Here is a 20,166-nt window from a genome sequence, read left to right as displayed (position 1 = left end):
GATTAATCTTAAAATTTGTTTAAAATATTAACATAGAAGTAAAGGTTAGAAATTTAATACTGACATTTAAGTGTGTTAAGAGTGTCCAGACACACCTTAAGTATTAAACTGTATAGGTTCTCGGAAGTAGTTGGTTTGAATTATTTACTCTGGTATTAAATAAGAACAGTGAGTCTTGGCATATGAATTTAGAACTATTTCCCTTTATTTATGCTACTGTGTGTAGTAATTGGAGAGATTATTAAGAACACTTTGTCAGTAGTGGTTTGACTCTTCTGACGTAGTAGAAGTAAAAGTCAGTTATGGGAATTTGTTAGTTCGTTTGTTGTGCATATGCTTAAATAGGCATTTGAAGGATCTCCTGAGAAAGTTAATGGTTTTATTTTTCTTAGAAAAAGCTTTATTGAAAACTAAATGATGTTATTCTTAATTTATTTTTAGGTTGGGCTCATGTGGTTTGTGCCCTGTATATTCCAGAGGTTCAATTTGCCAATGTTTCTACAATGGAACCAATTGTTTTACAGTCTGTTCCACATGATCGTTATAATAAGGTAGAGTGAATATTATTTTATTATTGTTTGAATATACTTTTTTTAAAACTGGGAAGTATAAAGGAATTTTTTAAAAAATTATAGGTTACCATTGAATAATGAACTTACAGGTTTGCAAAACAATATTATTACTCTGGTAAACTACATTTATTAAAATGTTATGACTAAGGTCACATGACTGCAAAACAAAGAATGAAACAAACAAATTTCTATTGTCTTTTCTACCAGTCTAGGAATTTGGTATTCTAATATTTACAGGATATTTTAATTGTTATGAATTTATCCTTTAAGTATTGCAAGCCTTCTTTGCTCTTTTAAGTATTAAGGTTTTATTAAATTTTAATTATTATTTAGTGTAATAGTTAAGAAATTAACATTCTTTCTTGAAAAATAATACCGTATCAGAATGTTATTTACAAAAGAAATGTTATTTTCAACCCCAAGACATGATTTTTGTTGACGTTTTTTAAATTCATAGTTAATATTTGAGCTTTTTCCTTTCTGTGTTTGCCTTTATTTAGTAAATTTATATTACGGTTTTATTCTCTTCAGCATATTACAGTATTTTTCTATTCTCCAGTGTGCCGTTTAATAGAACCTGTTGCAGTTGAGTTGATTCCGACTCATAGTGACTGTATAGAACAGAGTAGAACTGTCCCATAGGGTTTCCAAATAGTGGCTGGTGGATTCGAAATGCCGACCTTTTGGTTAGCAGCCGTAGCTCACTGTAGCTCTTAACCACTGTACCACCAGGGCTCCCCATTTTAATATAGTCACCATTTCATTTGAAGGTAACTTTTGATTTACTCCACATGTAGAAGAAAGTGTTATTGCAGCCAATTTTAAGGCTTCAAATATATTTGTGTTAAAAAAACCTTTTTTATGTACAGATTATTATTTAAAAATTTGAAAATACAAAAAAAAAGTACATGACAAAAATCATCTTATATCATTCAGGCCATTCCAGATTTTTTTGGTGAATTTTTGTATATAGGTATATAAATTTAAAAAACTTGCATCATATTACTTATACGGTTTTATCTGTTTTTAAAACTTTCTAAACTTGGACATCTTTTTTTGTCAAGTTATATTTTTGCCAGTATTTTTAGTGGATATATAGTATATAATACATAGTGTTACTAGTATGAGTGAACTATAATATATTTAAACCAAAAAACCAAACCTGTTGTTATTGCAGCTGAGCTCTTAACCACTGTGCCACCAGAGTTCCGTAATTTAATCAAACAACCGCTTATTGTAGAAGTGCCTAGCTTGGCGTCTGGCATGTAGTACAAGCTGATAAAATTTCTGTGCAAAAACTTATGAACATTTTGAAAGCTTCAATAATGTATTGAGTGAGATTGCTCATTATCTTATATCTTGTTAAGTGAACTGTGTATTACTGTTAAAAAAAAAAAAACTTGGTATTTTAGTGAAAAAATATTAGTGTCTGGTAAAGTTAAATATATTTAAGTTTCTTTCCCCCAGAAGATTATTTTTATTAATTGACCTTGCATATTCTTTTGTTAGTTTTAATATTGTAATGGTTTCTTTTCTCTTTGGTTTTTTTTTTTTTTTAGTATTATAAGTATTATTCTTTTGTTCTGTGTGTACTTGTTGTATATGTTTTTCCTCCATAATTTAACATTTGTTTTTTAACTTTCATTGTGTCTCCGTGGTTTTCTTTTTGTTGGTATTCTGGCAGGTTAATTTCTTCTAGTGTAGAAGTTTAAAATTTTCTATGTAATTTACATGATTTTATCTTTATTGTTTCTGCCTTTGATATCATATATAAAAAATCTTCCTCTGTCCTGATGTGTATACATTGTCTTAGTACTTTCAGAGTTCATTAAAAAAACAGTACTTGTTTTTACTTTTAATTTTGAGACAGTTTCCAGAAAGGTTTCAGAAATAGTACAAAGAGCTCTTCCACCACCAAGCCATTTGAGGGTAATTTGCCAATATAATATCTTGTTACCCATGAATATAAAGGAGAACATTCTCCTGTATAACCAGAATACAGACACCAAAATCAGGAAATTGACATAAATAATTTCCATTTAATCCACAGACCTCTTTGAATGTTTCCTCAATTTTCCCCGTAATGTCTCTCATAGCAAAAAGATCACAGATTGCATTGTCTCTTTTAATCTCAAATGTTAACTTAATCATTCCTTGATTTTTATAACTTTAATAGTTGTGAAGATGATAGGCCATTTATTTCATAAAATGCCCCTAAGTTTTGATTTGTCTGATGTTTTCTCATGATTAGATTATATGTTTTCAGCAGGTACGTGATTTCAGTTTTTACCGTTATGGTGATGTTATACCTGCCTTGATCATTGTCAGTACCTGATTGGTTTGGGTGGTGTCTTTCAGGTTCCTTCACTGTGAGGTTCATCTTTTTTCCCTTCACAATCAAATAAGCATTTTTTTGAGAAGTACTTCGTATGTAAATATCCTGTCCCTCATTAGACCTTTATCCACTAATTTTAGTATCCGTTGATGTTTCTTAGCTGAATTAATAGATTACTAACTAATTTATTACTATGGTTGATGACAAGTGGTGCTTTTCTAATTCTATCATTTCTTTTTCATTCATCAGTTGGCAATTTGCTGTAAGGAAAAAGCTTTTTCTACTCTCCAATTATTTATGTTAGTATGGACGTATGGATACTGTTATTTTAGTGGATCATACTTCATTACTGTCGTTCATTCTGATGCTCAAATTGTCTCATGTTGGGCTAGTAGAACCTCTTCAAACTGACTTCTGTGACTTTTGACATCTCTGTCATTCTGTAGGCACTCCTTACTTCTGACACAACAGTGTGTTCCAGGCTTATCTTGTACCTTTCCTTCTCTAGTCCTGGAATCACCAACTCTCCAAGGATCCCTGGTTCCTTTTAGTGGAAAATGGTATTATTAGTTACTGCTACTTCCAGGCCCACTGAGTGGGCATAGTTAGGAAACATGTATGTGTATATACATGCAGAGATATAAATGTGTACACATTCACATCTGTATTTTTTCTGTATCTCTATATATAGTAAACTGAGAAAACAATGATACCTGATTGGATATGCATAGATACATATACCCGCTGCCAATGAGTTGACTCCAACTCATAGCGACTGTATAGGACAGAGTAGAATTGCCCCATAGGGTTTTCAAGGAGTGGCTGGTGGATTCGAACTGCTGACCTGGTTAGCAGCCAAGGTTTTAACCGTTGTGCCACCAGGGCTTCTACTATAGATACATGTACACACGTTTATTTCTATAGTTACCCGTATATTGAAAGCTAAAAGTTCCTTGTGATTTCTCTAAATCTATTCAAACAACACAGGGTTCATTTTAGTTTTTTCCTTTCCATATTTATGACTCATCTCAGACAGTGAGAAACCTGACTCCCATTATCCTCAGTATATTTACTTATTTGATCCATCCCTCCTGTATTTAACACATCTCCTGCTATCACCCCCAGTGCAGATGTCATCCTTACTTCATTCAGGCTCCACACCCCACTCTGAGTTATTGGTACTTCTTTTCATGGATGCCCTATTGACCCTTTTAAGGATTTGACACTAAACTTCAGTCCTCCGCTACTTCCCACCTCGATGGTTGATCTCCTTACCTTACTCTGACCCCACCCTTACCCACAACCCTTTCATGGGAGCCAGCTCTACTTGGACTCTGACACTTGTATTGGATTCCCCACCACCACCACCCCAACATGGACGCTTACCTTGCTTGGCCCCACCTAATAACTTCAAAGTATTCAAAAAGGCAGGAAATGAGAGAGGGTGGAATGAAGAATGAGATACGAATCTTTTAAACCAAACCAAACCTGTTACCATCGAGTTGATTCCAACTCATAGCGACCCTATAGGACAGAGTAGAACTGCCCCATAGGGTTTCCAAGGCTGTAATCTTTACGGAAGCAGATTGCCACATCTTTCTTCCATGGAGTGGCTGGTGGGTTCGAACTGTCCACCTTTCAGTTAGTAGCCGAGTGCTTAACCATTGTGCCACGAGGGCTTCTTATAAATCTTTTGCCCATCTGGAATTAATTTTAGAATATGTAAGGTATATGGGCCTTTTTTCCCCTCCCACATGGTTAGTGAAATTTTTCAACACTACTACTGAATAATCTGTTTTTTTCCAGAATGACTTGAAATACTGTTTGAATCATTGCTAGATTATTGGGCATACCTGAGTATGTTTTTGGATTTTTTTCCTGCTCCTTTGATATGTCTGTCTATTCTTTTCCTAGCACCACACTATTTTAAACTAATATAGCTATAATACATTTTAGTACATGGTAGGACAAACGTCATTATGTATGTATTTTTGCAGATGAACATTAGGGCTAACAAAAATGGAATTTTCATTAGACTGGAATTATAACTAAATATTATTTTGGGAACAAATTGATCTGTTTACAATATTGAATCTTCTTTTATGGAAACATGGTGTATCTCTCCATCAAATTTGTTATTTTCTGTCCTTTTTTTCATTTCTTCCCTGTTTGCAGTTTGTCTTGTACATGGTTGCTATGTATGATTGCTGGATTTTTTTTGGTAATGATTTGTTTTGTTATAATTAACTTGAAAAGTTAATGGTAATATTCTGTTCATTTATATTCAGTATGGCTAATACGGGCATAGTAACTGTAACAATGGAATCAAACATACCAACGATTGTGAAGATGGCACACGACTGAGCAACATTCCATCCTGTTACGCATAGCTGGCTGTGTGTTAGAGTGACTCGATAGCAACTAGCAGCAATAATATGGGCATGCGTATCTGAAATGATAGGAACAACTGGAAAATAAATGGTTGAGCTTTGGAAGATACCAGTCCTTAATGGATGATCAGTAAAGGATATTTTTGAGAACATTTACTAATTTACCAGGCACTTCATAAAGACCTAGTTTGTATCATGCATTGTGCTAGATACCAGGAATTCAAAGATGCATAAAATGTAGGGTTTCTCTCCATGTGACACTCAAATTTTAATAAGAAAGTTAGACAAATAATTGCAATGTTGTATGAAAAGAGTAACTATAATAAATGGACTTCATGGCAACTGGTTACCGGTTAGTAGTAATAATTCTGAATGGAGTGTTATGAGAACATAATGAAAGGAGTGATTATTTTTGCCTAAGGAGTTAAGTAAGACATCACAAAGAGTTGATAAGACTTAGCAGAATAAGTAGGAATAAAAGAACATTGTTTTTAACCATTGTATCACCAGGGCTCCTTAGAACTCGTGTTAGTACCATTTAAAAATGAGGTTCAGATAGATAGTGGAGCTAAATGTCTCAACTTTTTATCCATCCATTCATCTAGTTAACAGTTATGGAATGCCCTATTATATGTACCAAGAACTAATAAAAGCATTAGGAATACAGAGAGCTCTTGTATGGTAGGATAGGCATGCATAAATCAGTGATTGTTAAACGGTGTAGTATGTGCAAGTCTTCTAGAAGTACAGAGAAAATTGACTTAACCTAGTCTAATAAGGCTGAGGAAGAAGAGGAAAAGTGTCTTAGAAAAGGTTGCAGCTTCTATCTTGAAGAGTAAGAGGCCTCCAGGTGTTGGCTGTGAGGGAGGAGAAGCAAGGGAGCACATGAGTGCTATTAATTTTACAGACTGACAGAGCAAAAGCTTTGAAGTGGGAAATAGCAGGGATGGTGAGAGTGAGAGAAAGGAGAGATGGTGGTGAGATAGAAGGAGAGTATTGCTAGGACCTTGAATGTGGTATGTGGAATGCTGAGAGATGTTGTCAAGGACCAGATTTTCAGGGGCCTCATATATCATGTTGAGGAACTTAAACTTTATCCCTATAGAAAAGTTTTTATACTTGGGAGGAATATGCTCAGATCTGTCATTCTAATGGGTAGGTAGAAGGAAGATTGGGAGAGGGAAATAGAAGAGACAGAAATAGGTACATAGACACTCTCTAGGAGGTTGCCGTGTTCCAAGAGATAATAATGAGGGTTTGAAGTAATAGAGTAGTAGGAATGAAGAAGAGGGGACAGAGACATACAGGTAATATGTAAGAAGTTCTGGTGACAGGGCCTAGTGATCAGTTTTGTGTGACAGAGAACATGAGGGAGGAAGAAAAGTCAAAATGACTTTTAGTTTCAAGAAGTGCTAGGCACATCATCACCACCTGAGATAGAGTGAGAGTGAGAGAGTGTGTGTGAGATGAGTTAATTGAAACATCTTTTAGAAGCAAGACACTAAGTTTATAAGTTCTTGGCATATGTTGGTGGGACTTGTTATTACCCTGTTTGTAAAACAAGACTTGTGTCTACAAGTTGTTTGCCTGGTGTGTATTAACAAAGTGATAATGAGGACTCAAGATGTAATTCACTTTCCTACTGAAGCCTTAGATATTTGCTTCTGTAGTTACCTAATATGTATTTGGTTTTGCTTGGTACTTTATACTAGTTACTAAGATGAGCACTTAAGTTTTGTCTTTTCTGGAGAATAGAATCATTTGGAAAACCAAACGTATATATGTACATATATGAAAAAAGAATCAGTGACCAAGCCTTTTGAGTATAAGTTTAAAAAAACCTGTCAGTATCAGTGTGCCAGACCATTTATGGTATAAGATAATGGCAGCATGTAATAGTTGACAGTTTGAAACAATTTTATAGTTATCCCTGTAGAATAATCCCTTTACACTTTCTGGTACTTCAGCTGTTTTATTTCCAATTTCCCTGTTTGGCGTCTCTCTTTGTCTTTGCCTCTTTGTCCTTTCCCTTACCCCTAATACATACACTCACCCATTATTTTGTATTCTGTATTGCTTGTCTTTTTTTCTCAGGGAATGGTACATTATTTTTCTTTAAATTTTTCTTTTGTGTGTTTTGTGCCTCTGTGTTCAACTTTACTTCTAGTTGCCTTTTTTCTCTCCACAATTCCAAGGATCAGAAGCCTAAGGACTGTGGCAGATTGGCAATACAGTTTCCCTCAAAGTATCATTTCTTTGTTCATCTTAGTTCCAAAGGCAGCAAGTATTCCAATCTAAATTTCTGAACGTGGAAATACAGAATAGTTCACTTAAAATTGTTTCTGGTATTAAACTCTCTCGTCTCACTTAAAATTTACAAATTCTATCAGTTTTGTTCTTGTTCTTTTGGCTTCTTGGGTACTATCAGATGTTGAGTGTTTGTATAATATAACCTGCCAAGTCTGATTGGTTAGGAGATAAGATTTTATTAAACAGTCATACTTAAAAGGGAAATTACATACATGATATCAAAACGAGACAAATTCAACAAATTCGGTTTCTCCATAGAAACAATATTATAATAGGGGGTTAGATTTAAAGGTGAAGACTTTGTTCTAGGCAGAAATGAAATTTACTAAAAGTAGCTAAAGTGCAAATGGCGTTGGCTGAAAGGCTACAAATAGGCAGGCTCACAACTACATCGGGAGTTGGACCTGGAAGCAAAAAGTCAGCATCTTGATAGTGTGAACCCGTCTTTAATGAGGATTCTACAGTCTCTTTTCTCTTCTTTCTATAGTCTGTTTCTGCTCGCTCATTTACTTGCGTGTAATCTCTAATTCTGCTTTCCATTTTAGCTGAGTTCCCCATAGGTAACTGGCAAAGTTGGCCCAGTTCTAAGTTTCCAAAATAGCAACCCTGGTCTAGTCATCTGAGCTTAGAAGCCATGTTCACCTAGATAAACTATTCCATCATTAGAAATTGATTATAGGTTAATTTCTAGGAAGGGACTTATGGGTTGTCTAGGTACTTTAAAATGTCAACTTTAGTTTCATGTTCCATAAATGTAATATTTTAAACAGCTATAAAAAAGCCTGTAAACTGTGAAGCTGTTTGATGTACGTATGCCAAGTCAAATGTGCTGATTCATATTGCCAGGGTGAGATACTTTGAAGGAATGTCAGATTTTTCTAAACTAGTGATTTTTAACCATTTTTTGGGTCGTCAGGAGTCTGATAAAACCTGAGGAATCTTTCCCCAGAATAATATGCACCCTTAATATCATGTAACACACAACATTCTGCATACACTCTCTGGAGGATCATAGAATACCCTCCCATAGCCTCTCAAACTGTTTCACAGTAGTGATGAGGATTACCAAATTTTGGGTTGCATCAAATAAGTGATAGATTCAATTATACTATACATTTAATAAAAAAATGTAGTATAAAAACATGTTTAGTGTATTGGTATGTTTTCTTTTGAACTTTTTTCTATCTGTAAATAGGAAAAAAGTTAAATATACAGGTTTAATCCCTGGCTCTTAATTTTGAGTTACTGAAATTCTGTCTAATATTTGTGTTATAGTTTGCTTAACCATTCCCATATTACTGGACATTGACGATTCAGTCAGTTATTTTATTTTATAAATAAAAGAGCAACAAAAATCTTGCCTTTTCTGTGGTTTGGAATATTTCTTTTGGCCAGAAATCTAGAATTAGAATTGTTGTGTCATAGTCTATACTTGTTTCTAAAGTTCTGATAATATTGCTTCACTACGTCTCAGTTTTATATAACTGCCTAATAATTTATGAAAATGACACTTTTATCACACCAGTGACCACATTGAGGGTTTTTTTTTTTATTGTTGTGCTTTTAAGTAAAAGTATACAATTCAAGTTAGTCTCTCATACAAAAATTTATACGTACATTGTTACGTGACCCTTGTTGTTCTCCCTGTACTGAGACAGCACACTCCTTCTTTCTACCCCAGATTTCCTGTGTCCATTCAGCCAGCTCCTGACCCTCTCTGCCTTCTCATCTCGCCTCTGGACAGGAGCTGCCCATTTAGTCTCATATCTACTTGAGCTAAGAAGCACACTCTTCACAAGTATCATTTTATGTCCCATAGTCCAGTTTAATCTTTGTCTGCAGAGTTGGTCTCGGGAATGGTTTTAGTTTTGGCATAACAGAGAGTCTGGGGGCCATGTCTTCCGAACTCCCCTCCAGTCTCAGACCAATAAGTCTGTTCTTTTTACTGGAATTTGAGTTCTGCACCCCACTTTTCTCCTGCTCTGTCAGGGACGCTCTGTTGTGTTCCCTGTCAGGGCAGTCATTGTTGGTAGCCGGGCACCATCTAGTTCTTCTTGTCTCAGGCTGATAGAGTCTCTGGTTTATGTGATCCTTCCTGTCTCTTGGGCTAATACTTTCTTTGTGTCTTTGGTGTTCTTCATTCTCCTTTACTTCAGGTGGGTTGGGACCAGTTGATGGCATCTTAGATGACCACTCGCTAGCTTTTAAGACCCCAGATGCTACTCACCAAAGTGGGATGCAGAAAATTTTCTTAATAAACTTTGTTATGCCTGTTGACCTATATGTCCCCTGAAACCATGGTCCCCAGACCACTACCCCTGCTACTTTGTCCCTTGAAGTGTTTGGTTGTATTCAGGAAACTTCTTAGCTTTTGGTTTAGTCCAGTTGTGCTGACCTCCCCTGTATTGTGTGTTGTCTTCCCCTTCACCTAAGATAGTTCTTACCTAATATCTAGATAGTGAATACCCCTCTCCCACCCTCCCCACCCTCATAACCATCAAAGAATGTTGTCTTCTGTGTTTAAACCATTTCTTGAGTTCTGATAATGGTGATCGTATAAGATATTTGTCCTTTTGCGACTGATTAATTTCACTCAGCATAATGCCCTCCAAATTCACCCATATAATGACACGTTTCACAGATTCGTCATTGTTCTTTGTCGTTGCGTAGTATTCCATTGTGTGAATATACCATAGTTTGTCTTTCCATTTGTCCATTAATGGAAACCTAGGTTGTTTCCATCTTTTTGCTGTTGTGAACAGTCGTGCAGTGAACATGGTTGTGCATATATCTGTTTGTGTGATGGCCCTTATTTCCCTAGGATATATTCCAAAGAGTAGGATTGCTGGATCTTATGGTACTTCTATTTCTAGCTTTTCAAGGAAGCGCCAAATCAATTTCCAAAGTGGTTGTACCATTTTACATTCTCACCAGCAGTGTATAAGTGTTCCAGTCTCTGCACAACCTCTCCAGTATTTATTATTTTCTGTTTTTTGGATTAATGCTAGCCTTGTTGGGGTGAGATGGTATCTCATCGTAGTTTTAATTTGCATTTTTCTAATGTCAAATGATTGTGAGCATTTCCTCTTGTATCTGGTTGACGCGTGAATGTCTTCTTTCGTGAAGTACTTGTTCATATCCTTTGCCCATTTTTTAATTGGGTTATTTATCTCTTTGTAGTTAGGTATTGCAATATTTTGTGGATTTTAGAGATAGACACTGAAGAATATGTCATCGCCAAAAATTTTTTCCCAGTCTGTAGATTGTCTCTTTACTCTTTTGGTGAACCCCCCCCCCTTTTTTTTTTTAAAATTGTACTTCAGGTGAAGGTTTACAGAACGAATAGTTTCTCATTAAACAGTAGTACACATGTTTTATGACATTGGTTAACAACCCCACGACATGTCAACCCTCTCCCTTCTCGACCTTTTTTTTTGGTGTGTGTGAAAATATACATAGCCAAAGATATACCATTTCAAAAATTTCTACATGCACAGTTCAGTGACATTGACTATGCTCTTCCAATTGTGCTGCTATTCTCACTTTAGATGAAGGTTTACAGAACAAAATATTTTCTCATTGAACAGTACACATGTTGCCCTATGACAATGGTTAACAGCCTCACAACACATCAACACTATCCTTACCCAACCTTGGGTTCCCTATCACCAGCTTTCCTGTCCCCTTCTGCCTTCTAGCCCTTGTCCCTGGACTGCTGTGCCTCTTTAGTCCCGTTTTGTTTTATGGTGCTGTCCACTTCCCGGCTGAACGGTGAACCTTGGAAATGACTTCACCAGTGAGCTAAAAGGGTGCCTGGGGGCCATACTCTCGGGGTTTCTCCAGTCTCCTTTAGGCCAGTAAATCTGGTCTTTTTTTTGTGAGTTGCAATTTTGTTCTACATCCTTTTCCAGCTCTGTCCAGAACCCTCTGTTGTGATCCTGGTCAGAGCAGTCAGTGGTGGTAGCTGGGCACCATCTAGCTGTACTGGACTCAGTCTGGTGGAGGCCTTGGTAGCTGTGGTCCATTAGTCCTTAGGACTAATGTTTTCCTTGTATCCTGTTCCCTTATTCTCCCTTGCTCCCGAAGGGATGAGACCAGTGGAGTATCTTACATGGCTGCTCACAGGCTTTTAAGACCCCAGACACTACTCACCAAGGTAGAATTTAGAACATCGTCTTTATAAACAGTGTTATGCCAATTGAGCTAGATGTTCCCTGAGACCATGGTCCCCAGAGCCCTCCGCCCAGCAATTCAGTCCCTCAGGGAGTTTGGATGTGTCTGTGGAGCTTCCATGACCCTTTGTTGTACAAGTTGTACTGGTTTCCCCAGTATTGTGTACTCTGTCTGTCTCATCCTTCACCCAAGACACTACTTATCTATTTCCTATTTAGTATTCCCCCCCCCACCCCTCCCATCCCTGGTAGCCAACAAAGATTGTTACTTTTTGTGTGTGAGGTATGGGTCTTGTTTCAGTTTTTTGCAGCTGGATATCCCGTTATGCCAGCACCATTTGTTAAAGAGACTGTCATTTCCCCAATTAACAGACTTAGGGCCTTTGTCAAATATCAGCTGCTCATAGGTGGATGCATTTACTTCTGGATTCTCAATTGGATTCTCAATTCTATTCCATTGGTCTATGCATCTGTTGTTGTACCAGTACCAGGCTATTTGGACTACCGTGGCAGTATAATAGGTTCTAAAATCAGGTAGTATGAGGCCTCCCACTTTGTTGTTCTTCTTGAATAATGCTTTACTTATTGGGGGCCTGTTCCCTTTCCAAATGAAGTAGCTGATTTGTTTTTCTGTCTCATTAAAAACTGCTGTTGGAATTTGGATCGAAATTGCATTGTACCTGTAGATCACTTTGGGTAGAATTGACATTTTCACGTTGTTGAGTCTTCCTATCCATGAGCAAAGTATGTTTTTCCACTTGTGTAGGTCTCTTATGGTTTTTTGCAGTAGTGTCTTGTTGTTTTCATTGTATAGGTCTTTTTAGTCTCTGGTTAAATTTATTCCTAAGTATTTTATCTTCTTGGGGCTATTGTAAATGATATTCAGTTGGTGATTTCCTCCTCGAAGTTCTCTTTGTTAGTCTACAGGAATCCAGCTGAGTTTTGTATGTTTACTTGTATGCTGATACTGTGCTGAAATCCAGTAGTTTCAGTAGTTTTCTTGTGGATTCTTTGGGATTTTCTGTGTAGAAGATCATATCATCTGCAAATAGAGATACTTTTACTTCTTCCTTACCAATTTGGATGCCCTTTGTTTCTTTTTCTAGCCTACTTGCTCTGGCTAGGCCCTCCAGCACAATGTTGAATAAGAGTGGTGATAAAGGGCATCCTTGTGTGGTTCCCATTCTCAAGGGGAATGCTTCCAAACTCTCTCCATTTAGGATGATGTTGGCTATTGTTTTTTTTTAAATACCCTTAATTATGTTGAAAAATTTCCTTTCTTTTCCTACTTTGTTGGGAGTTTGTATTATGAATGGGTGTTGGACTTTGTCAAATGCCTTTTCTGCATCGATTGATAAGATCATGTGGTTCTTGTCTTTTATTTATGTGATGGATTACATTGATTGTTTTTCTGATGTTGAACCATCCCAGCATATCTGGTATAAATTCCCCTTAATCTTGGTGAATTATTTTTTTTGGTAAAATGTTGTCATATTATATTGGCTAGAATTTTGTTGCGGATTTTTGCATCAATGCTCATGAGGGATGTTGGTCTTTAATTTTCTTTTTTTGTGGTGTCTTTACCTGGTTTTGGTATTAGGGTTATATTGGCTTCATAGGATGAGTTTGAGAGTATTCCATCCTTTTCTCTGCTTTGAAATACCTTTAGTAGTAGTGGTGTTAACTCCCGTCTGAAAGTGTGGTAGAATTCTCCAGTGAAGCCATCCGGGCCAGGGCTTTTTTAATTGGGAATTTTTAAATTACCTTTTCAATCTCTTCTTTTGTTAGGGGTTTATTTAGTTATCCTATCTCTGTTTGTGTTAGTTTAGGTAGGTAGTGAGTTTCTAGAAATTTGTCCATTTCTTCTAGGTGTTAAAATTTGTTAAGAGAACAATTCTTCATAATATTCTATTATGATTCCTTAATTTCAGTTGAGTCTGTTATGATCTCACCCATCTCATTTCTTATACCAGTTATTTGCTTCCTCTCCTGTTTTTCTTGTCAGTTTCGCCAGTGATTTATTAAGTTTGTTGACCTTTTCAGAGAACCAGCTTTTGATCTTGTTAACTCTTTCCATTGTTTTCCTATTGTCTATTTTATTTAATTCTACTCTAATTCTTATTATTTCCTTTCTTCTGGTGCTAGAGGGCTTCTTTGCTTCTCTCTTTCTACTTGTTTGAGTTGTAGTGTTAACGTTTTGATTCAGGTCCTTTCTTCTTTTTGGATGTGTGCATTTATTGCTATGAACTGACCTTTGAGCACTGCTTTTGCTGTGTCCCAAAGGTTCTGGTAGGATGTGTTTTCATTCTTGTTTGATTCTATGAATTTCTTTATTCCATCCTTGATTTCTTGTATAATGCTGTAGTTTTTGAGCACGGTGTTGTTCAGTTTCCATGTGTTTGATTTTTTTTCCTTTTTCTATTGTTGATTTCTACTTTTATGACTTTATGGTCAGAAAAGATGCCTTGTAATATTTCGATGCTTTGGATTCTGTTAAGGCTCGCTTTATGGCCTAAAATGTGGTCTGTTCTGGAGAATGTTCCATGTGTGTTGGAAAAGAAAGTATACTTGGCTGCTGTTGGGTGCAGTGTTCGGTATGTGTCCATGAGATCAAATTGGTGATTGTAGCACTTAGATCTCGGTGTCTTTATTGCACTTCTTTCTGGATGTTCTGTCCTTCACCGAAAGTGGTGTGTTGAAGTCTCCTACTACTATTGTGGAGCTGTGTATCTCTGTTTTCAGTGCTGTTAGAGTTTGTTTTATGTATCTGGAGCTCTGTCGTTAGGTGCGTAAATATTTTTTATAGTTATGTACTACTGGTGTATTGACCGTTTAATCATTAATTAGTGCCCTTATCGTTTGTGATGGATTTTACTTTAAAGTCTATTTTGTCATAGATTAATATTGCCTGCTGGTTTTTGAGTGTTGTTTGCTTGATATATTTTTTTCGCATCCTTTGAGTTTTAGTTTGTTTGTGTCTTTAAGTCTAAAATATGTCTCTTGTAGACAACATATAGTCAGATCATGTTTTTTTAATCCATCCTGCCACTCTTTGTCTTTTTATTGGTGCATTTAGTCCATTTACATTCAGTGTAATTATTGATAGGTATATGTTTAGTGGTGTCATTTTGATGTTTCTGTGTGTGTGTGTTGTTCACAGCTTCTTTGTTCCACTTAATTTTCTTTGCTCAGTCATTTTTCTTCATGTATTTTCTTTTCATCTTTTTCATTGTTGTTGATTTTGTATTTGCTGCGTCTTTATGTTTTTCTAGTTTTTTATTTTGACTTGTAGGATTGTTAGTTTCCTTTGTGGTTGCCTTAATATTTACCCCTATTTTTCTAGGTTTAAACCAGTCTTTTATTTCTTTATATCACCTTGACTTCTCTTCATATGCAAAGTATATGTCTACATTTTTTAAGTTCCTCTTTTTTGTTTTAGTGTTGTCATCTTTTACATTTGACATCTGTTTTACTATTTTCAGTGTTTTATCTTGGATTTATTTTTGTGACTTCCCTATCTGGTTTGATATCTGGTTGCTGTGCCCTGTGTTCTAGTCTTCAGTTGTTATCCGCCGTTAATGATTTTCTAACCAGAGGACTCCCTTTAGTATTTCTTGTAATTTTGGTTTGATTTTTGTAAATTCCCTAAACTTCTGCTTATGTGGATATGCCCTAATTTTGCCATCATATTTGAGAGACAGTTTTGCTGGATATTTCATTCTTGGCTGGCATTTTTTTTCCTTCAAGGCTTTATATATGTCATCCCATTGCCTTCTTGCCCTCATGGTTTCTGCTGAGTAGTCCAAGGTTAGTCTTCCTGACTCTCCTTTGTAGATGACTTTGTTTATCCCTAGCCACTCTTAAAATTCTCTCTTTATCTTTGGTTTCAGCAAGTTTGATTATAATATGTCTTGGTGACTTTCTTTTGTGATCCACCTTATGTGAGGTTCGATGAGTATCTTGAATAGATATCTTCTTGTCTTTCACAATATCAGGGAAATTTTTTGCCAACAAATCTTCAACAGTGCTCTCTGTTTTTTCTATTATCCGCTACTGTTCTGGTATTTCAGTCACTCGTAGGTTATTCCTTTTGATAGAGTCCCACATAATTCTTAGGGTTTCTTCATTTTCTTCAGTTCTTTTTTCTGATTTTTCCTCAAATAAGTTGATGTGAGGTGCTTTATCTGCAGTCTCACTAGTTCTGACTTCCTTGCCTCAGTTCTGCTCCTGTGACTTTCTATTGAGTGGTCTCATTCTGAAATTTTATTGTTAATCTTCTGCATTTCTGATTGCTGTCTCTCTATGGATTCTTGCAGCATGTTAAATTTGTCCTTATGCTCTTCTCTAATCTTCTTTAGTTCCTCTGTTGCTTTGTCCGTATATTCCTTGACTGGGAGTTCCTCTATTGCTTTGTCTGTATATTCCTTGGCTGGGACTGTGTTTTGCCTGATCTCTTGAAGAGTTGTGTACATTAATCTTTAGTATTCTGCCTCTGGTAATTCCAGGAAATTTTCTTCCTCTGGAAACTTTATTGTTTATTTTTGGGGCTTACTGAAGCCGTCATGGTCTGCCTCTGTATATGATTTTATGTTGACTGTTGTCTCCAAGCCATCAATAAGTTACTATATTTATTTATTGTTTCCTTACTGTGTCCTAGCTTCTTTTTTTATTTTGTTTTGATATGCCCAAATAGGCTGCTCGTGTGAGCTAGCCCGAGCACTGGTGCCCCTGAAGCTTCAACATCCTGCCACAAGGAGGCCAGAGCTGCTATTAAGTATGTAAGCCCAGGAGTCCATTCACTTCTCCTGTATGGATTCAGCTCAGGTGTCCAGGTCGTCGGCCACTAAATTGGTAGTGCAGGCTCTCACGTAGAGTCCTAGACAGGCGTGGGTGTTTGGTGTAGGCACAGGCAGCTGGCTGCAGCAGGGCATCACACGCTGAGGAAGGCAGTTGGCTGATGGCCGCCCTCGGGTTTCCGGGAGGAAGGTGTGACCCTGTTCCCTAGATCTCTTAGGTGGGTGGATTTTCCAGCCTGACTGTGAGCACCCAATGCTGTTGACTGTAAGTACTAGGGGTATAGTTATTCTTGGAGCCCTGTTGCGGGTGGCTAGGTGGCATGGGTGGAGCCACCTGTCCTCAGGCCCCCAGTGTGGGCAGGCGAGGAACCTGTCCAGTGGGCAGAGCAGTGTCAAATGTCACAAACGTGCCACCCCACAGCTGAAACAGTTTAAGTCAGACTTCAGGTATATACGCTGTTGTACTGTGGTAACAAGGGCCTACTCTGTTGAAATGGGCCCACACAAGACTATGCAGGGGTGAAAGGCATTGAAAGTCCATGGACACCTCATGCCAGTGTCTAGGCAAAGGAGCTTTGCCTACCCTGAGTTCCTGGCCTAGGGAAGCAGGCAGATTATTTTTTCCCTGTTTGTCAATTTGTTCCCTCTCCAAGGCCGGGAGAATGGCTCAGGGTATGTGAAGGGTCATACTTCTGGCCCAGGGTACACAGCAATTGCTGAAGCCGGACCAGGTCCCGATGCAGAGCAATGATGGAGGAGGTAAACGGGAAAGAGGTTTTTCTCAAAGGGGGTGTTATTTGATCTGCGTGGTAGGCCAGATGCGAGTACTTATCTTTCACCGGCTCAGTGCTGCTTTTCACTTGTTCTGGATACTCGAGTAGACTCTTGGCCGCTAGGCCTCTCCCAATATGGTGGACGCCTCCTGAACGCCACTGCTTGCCTCACCGCACACGCGAGGCGATCTGGCCTGAAGGGTGCTGGTTCCTGCTAGGTCAGGTCTGGCAACTCCTCGTTGCTTCTGAACCGTCTCTCCCTCCCCCGCCACTCAGTCGGATTTCTCAACTTTGCCTTTGATGTTTATGTCTCTTAGACTGTCATATATAATCAATTCACTTGTTTTTTTGGGTGTTTGTTGTGAGAGGGAACATAGGAAGCGTTTGACTACTCTGCCATTTTGGCCCTGCCCTCCTACACTGAATTTTTATTATTTTTAATGTTGAGTGTTTAGGGAATCAAAAAGTGATACCAATTATTTTAATTTTCATTTGATGAATTGTCAAGGTATCAGAGTAGTATTTCTTCTTGTGGATTGTTTGTGCTTTTTGCTCCTTTGTCTCTTAAACTGGAGGGTCTTAAACTGTTAGATTTTCTGATTTTACTAGTTCTTTAAATAATGATACTAATCATGGGGATGATGCATCCTTCCGTTGTGCATTGGGGTTGCCGTGAATTGGGAGCTTTCTGTATGGCAGCTAATAACAGCAACAACAGCATACAAGGGTATTTTTTCACTTTGCGTTTTAGTTTTAGTTACTTTAAGAAAATACGTAGTATTCAGAGACACATGTTCATGCTTTATAGTTTTCTTGGGGGTTAGTCAGAGAAACAAGCTGAATGAAAAATAATTGAATCCTTTTAAAAATGTATTTCTCAGTAGCTAGGTTACAGGATCATGAAACCTTGTTTGTCTCTATTCGTAATTACAAAGGGAGACTGTAATACGATGATCTGAGATGCCAGATAGAAGAAAAAAACAAGACATTGAAGAAGCAAATATAAGGATACAGCTGGGTCTGAAAATGAAATAACAAGTTTTCATCCCTTAACAGTAACATCCTATTTAAAAGAAGAAAAACCGAACCCGTTGTTTTTGAGTTGAGTGTGACTCATAGCGACCCTGTGTAGGGCCAGGTAATACAAAAACATGAAATAGTGTCAAAAACAAATTAGAAACAGAGCATTGAGCAACAAGTTCTAATTTCAAATAGTCTGCTACTTCTGATTTTTCTCAAGCCATAGAGTTGTAAAATATATGGGGTGTCATTTCATCCCCCTTCTCCTTCCTCATAGGTAAAAAATTTTTCCGTTACAAGTTGAAAGCTTTGCCCTATTCTAGAGCTATGATCACCCAAATTCCCGGTTAACATGTGACTTCTTTTTATAGGGCTATGTCAAGAACCTTTTGAATCTACCACATCTTCCTCACAGTGACAAGGACAGAAAGAAATGTATTTTAGCTGCTAAAAGTCTGAGTTCAAGTAGGCTAATGGATTGATGTGTGCTTTTTGATCCTGGTGCCATTAATAGATCATTTATAAATGTTTAAAAACAACTGTGATAATTTGTTTATGAATTGATTTTAGCTTATTGAAAGTGCTGAATACTGTATCACCTCAGTTTTGTTGGGTTTTCTTAACATAAACATTTGTTCGGGGTTTTTATCTTTTGACTCTTGGTGATCTCTTTATGCCTTACGTAAAGAACAGCTTTTTTATTGTAATTTATTGTTTAAATGTATTCTAGTTCATTTACTTTTATAAATTCTCAGTTTTATCCTACTTAATGTAGCATTGTTTCTTTTGTTTATCTTTAAATATTTTGGAAAATTTCAACTATATAAAAATAAACAATAATGAATCTCTCGTATGCATCATCCAGCTGCAAAGCATTATCATCTCATAGCCAGTCATTTCATATACTTCCCATGGGTTCCCTCTTTTGTATTATTTTGAAGCAAATCCCAGACATATCATTTCATCTGTACATATTTTAATATATATCTCTCAAAGATAAGGACTCTTTTCTGTAACATAGCCAAAATACCATTATTGCGCCTAAACACACACACACACACATTCTAATTCCTTAATGTCATCAAATATCCAATTACTGTTCAGAATTGGCTCATAGATTTTTCTTTTTTAATCTCTTTTAAATTATAGGTTCTTATTTGTCTTTCCCTAGTGCTCTCTCTCCCCCGTCTCTATTTTTGTCTCTCAAGTTCCTTTTTCTTGGAGAAACCAGGTTGTTGGTCCTGTATCTTACAGTCTGATTTTACTGAGTGCATCTTCATGTTGTAGTTGAGCATATTTTTCTATCCCTTGTATTTTTTGTAAATTGATAGTTAGATTTAGAACAGGGATTGGCAAACTTCTCCTTAAAGGGCTAAGTAGTGAATATTTTAGGCTTTGGGCCCATATGGTCTCTGTGGAACCTCGTAGCCCTGTGGTTGTAGTGCAAAAGCAGTCATAGACAATAGACAAATTTCCCAATAACACCTTGTTTACAAAGACAGGTAATGGGATTGTGAGGCTATAGTTTGTCAGCCCCTGATCTAGAAGATTTCAGATTTAGCTTTTTCTTGCTGCTTATTTGTTTTTGCAACACTCTTATATAGATGGTGGTATGTTTTTCAGTCAGGAAGTTTATACTGTCTGTCACTTTTTTTTGTGATGTTAACTGTTTACTCAATGCCTGATGCATTATTTCTATAGGAGTTGCAAAATGCTGCTATTTTACCATTCCCTCTTCATTTATTAGCCAAATTGTTCCGTATAGAGAATTTTTGTCTTATTTTCTGTTCAGTTACCC

The 20,166-nt window shown here is 36.9% G+C and overlaps 1 protein-coding gene across 9 annotated transcripts in view; it reads left to right on the top strand.

Annotated features, from left to right (window-relative positions):
* MLLT10 (MLLT10 histone lysine methyltransferase DOT1L cofactor) overlaps window positions 1-20,166 on the top strand; it is a 332,811-nt gene that overhangs the window by 158,827 nt on the left and 153,818 nt on the right. For all 9 annotated transcript variants that reach the window (XM_023735053.1, XM_023735051.1, XM_023735052.1 and 6 more), the window contains one exon: window positions 442-551. In XM_023735053.1, coding sequence (XP_023590821.1) covers window positions 442-551 — 110 coding nt within the window. The remainder of the gene's footprint in view (window positions 1-441; window positions 552-20,166) is intronic.

This window comes from Trichechus manatus, unplaced genomic scaffold, assembly GCF_000243295.1.
Source record: "Trichechus manatus latirostris isolate Lorelei unplaced genomic scaffold, TriManLat1.0 scaffold00075, whole genome shotgun sequence".
NCBI lineage: Eukaryota > Metazoa > Chordata > Mammalia > Sirenia > Trichechidae > Trichechus > Trichechus manatus.
The sequence above is the reverse complement of the archived record's forward strand: the minus strand, read 5'-3'. Positions and strand labels throughout refer to the sequence as shown.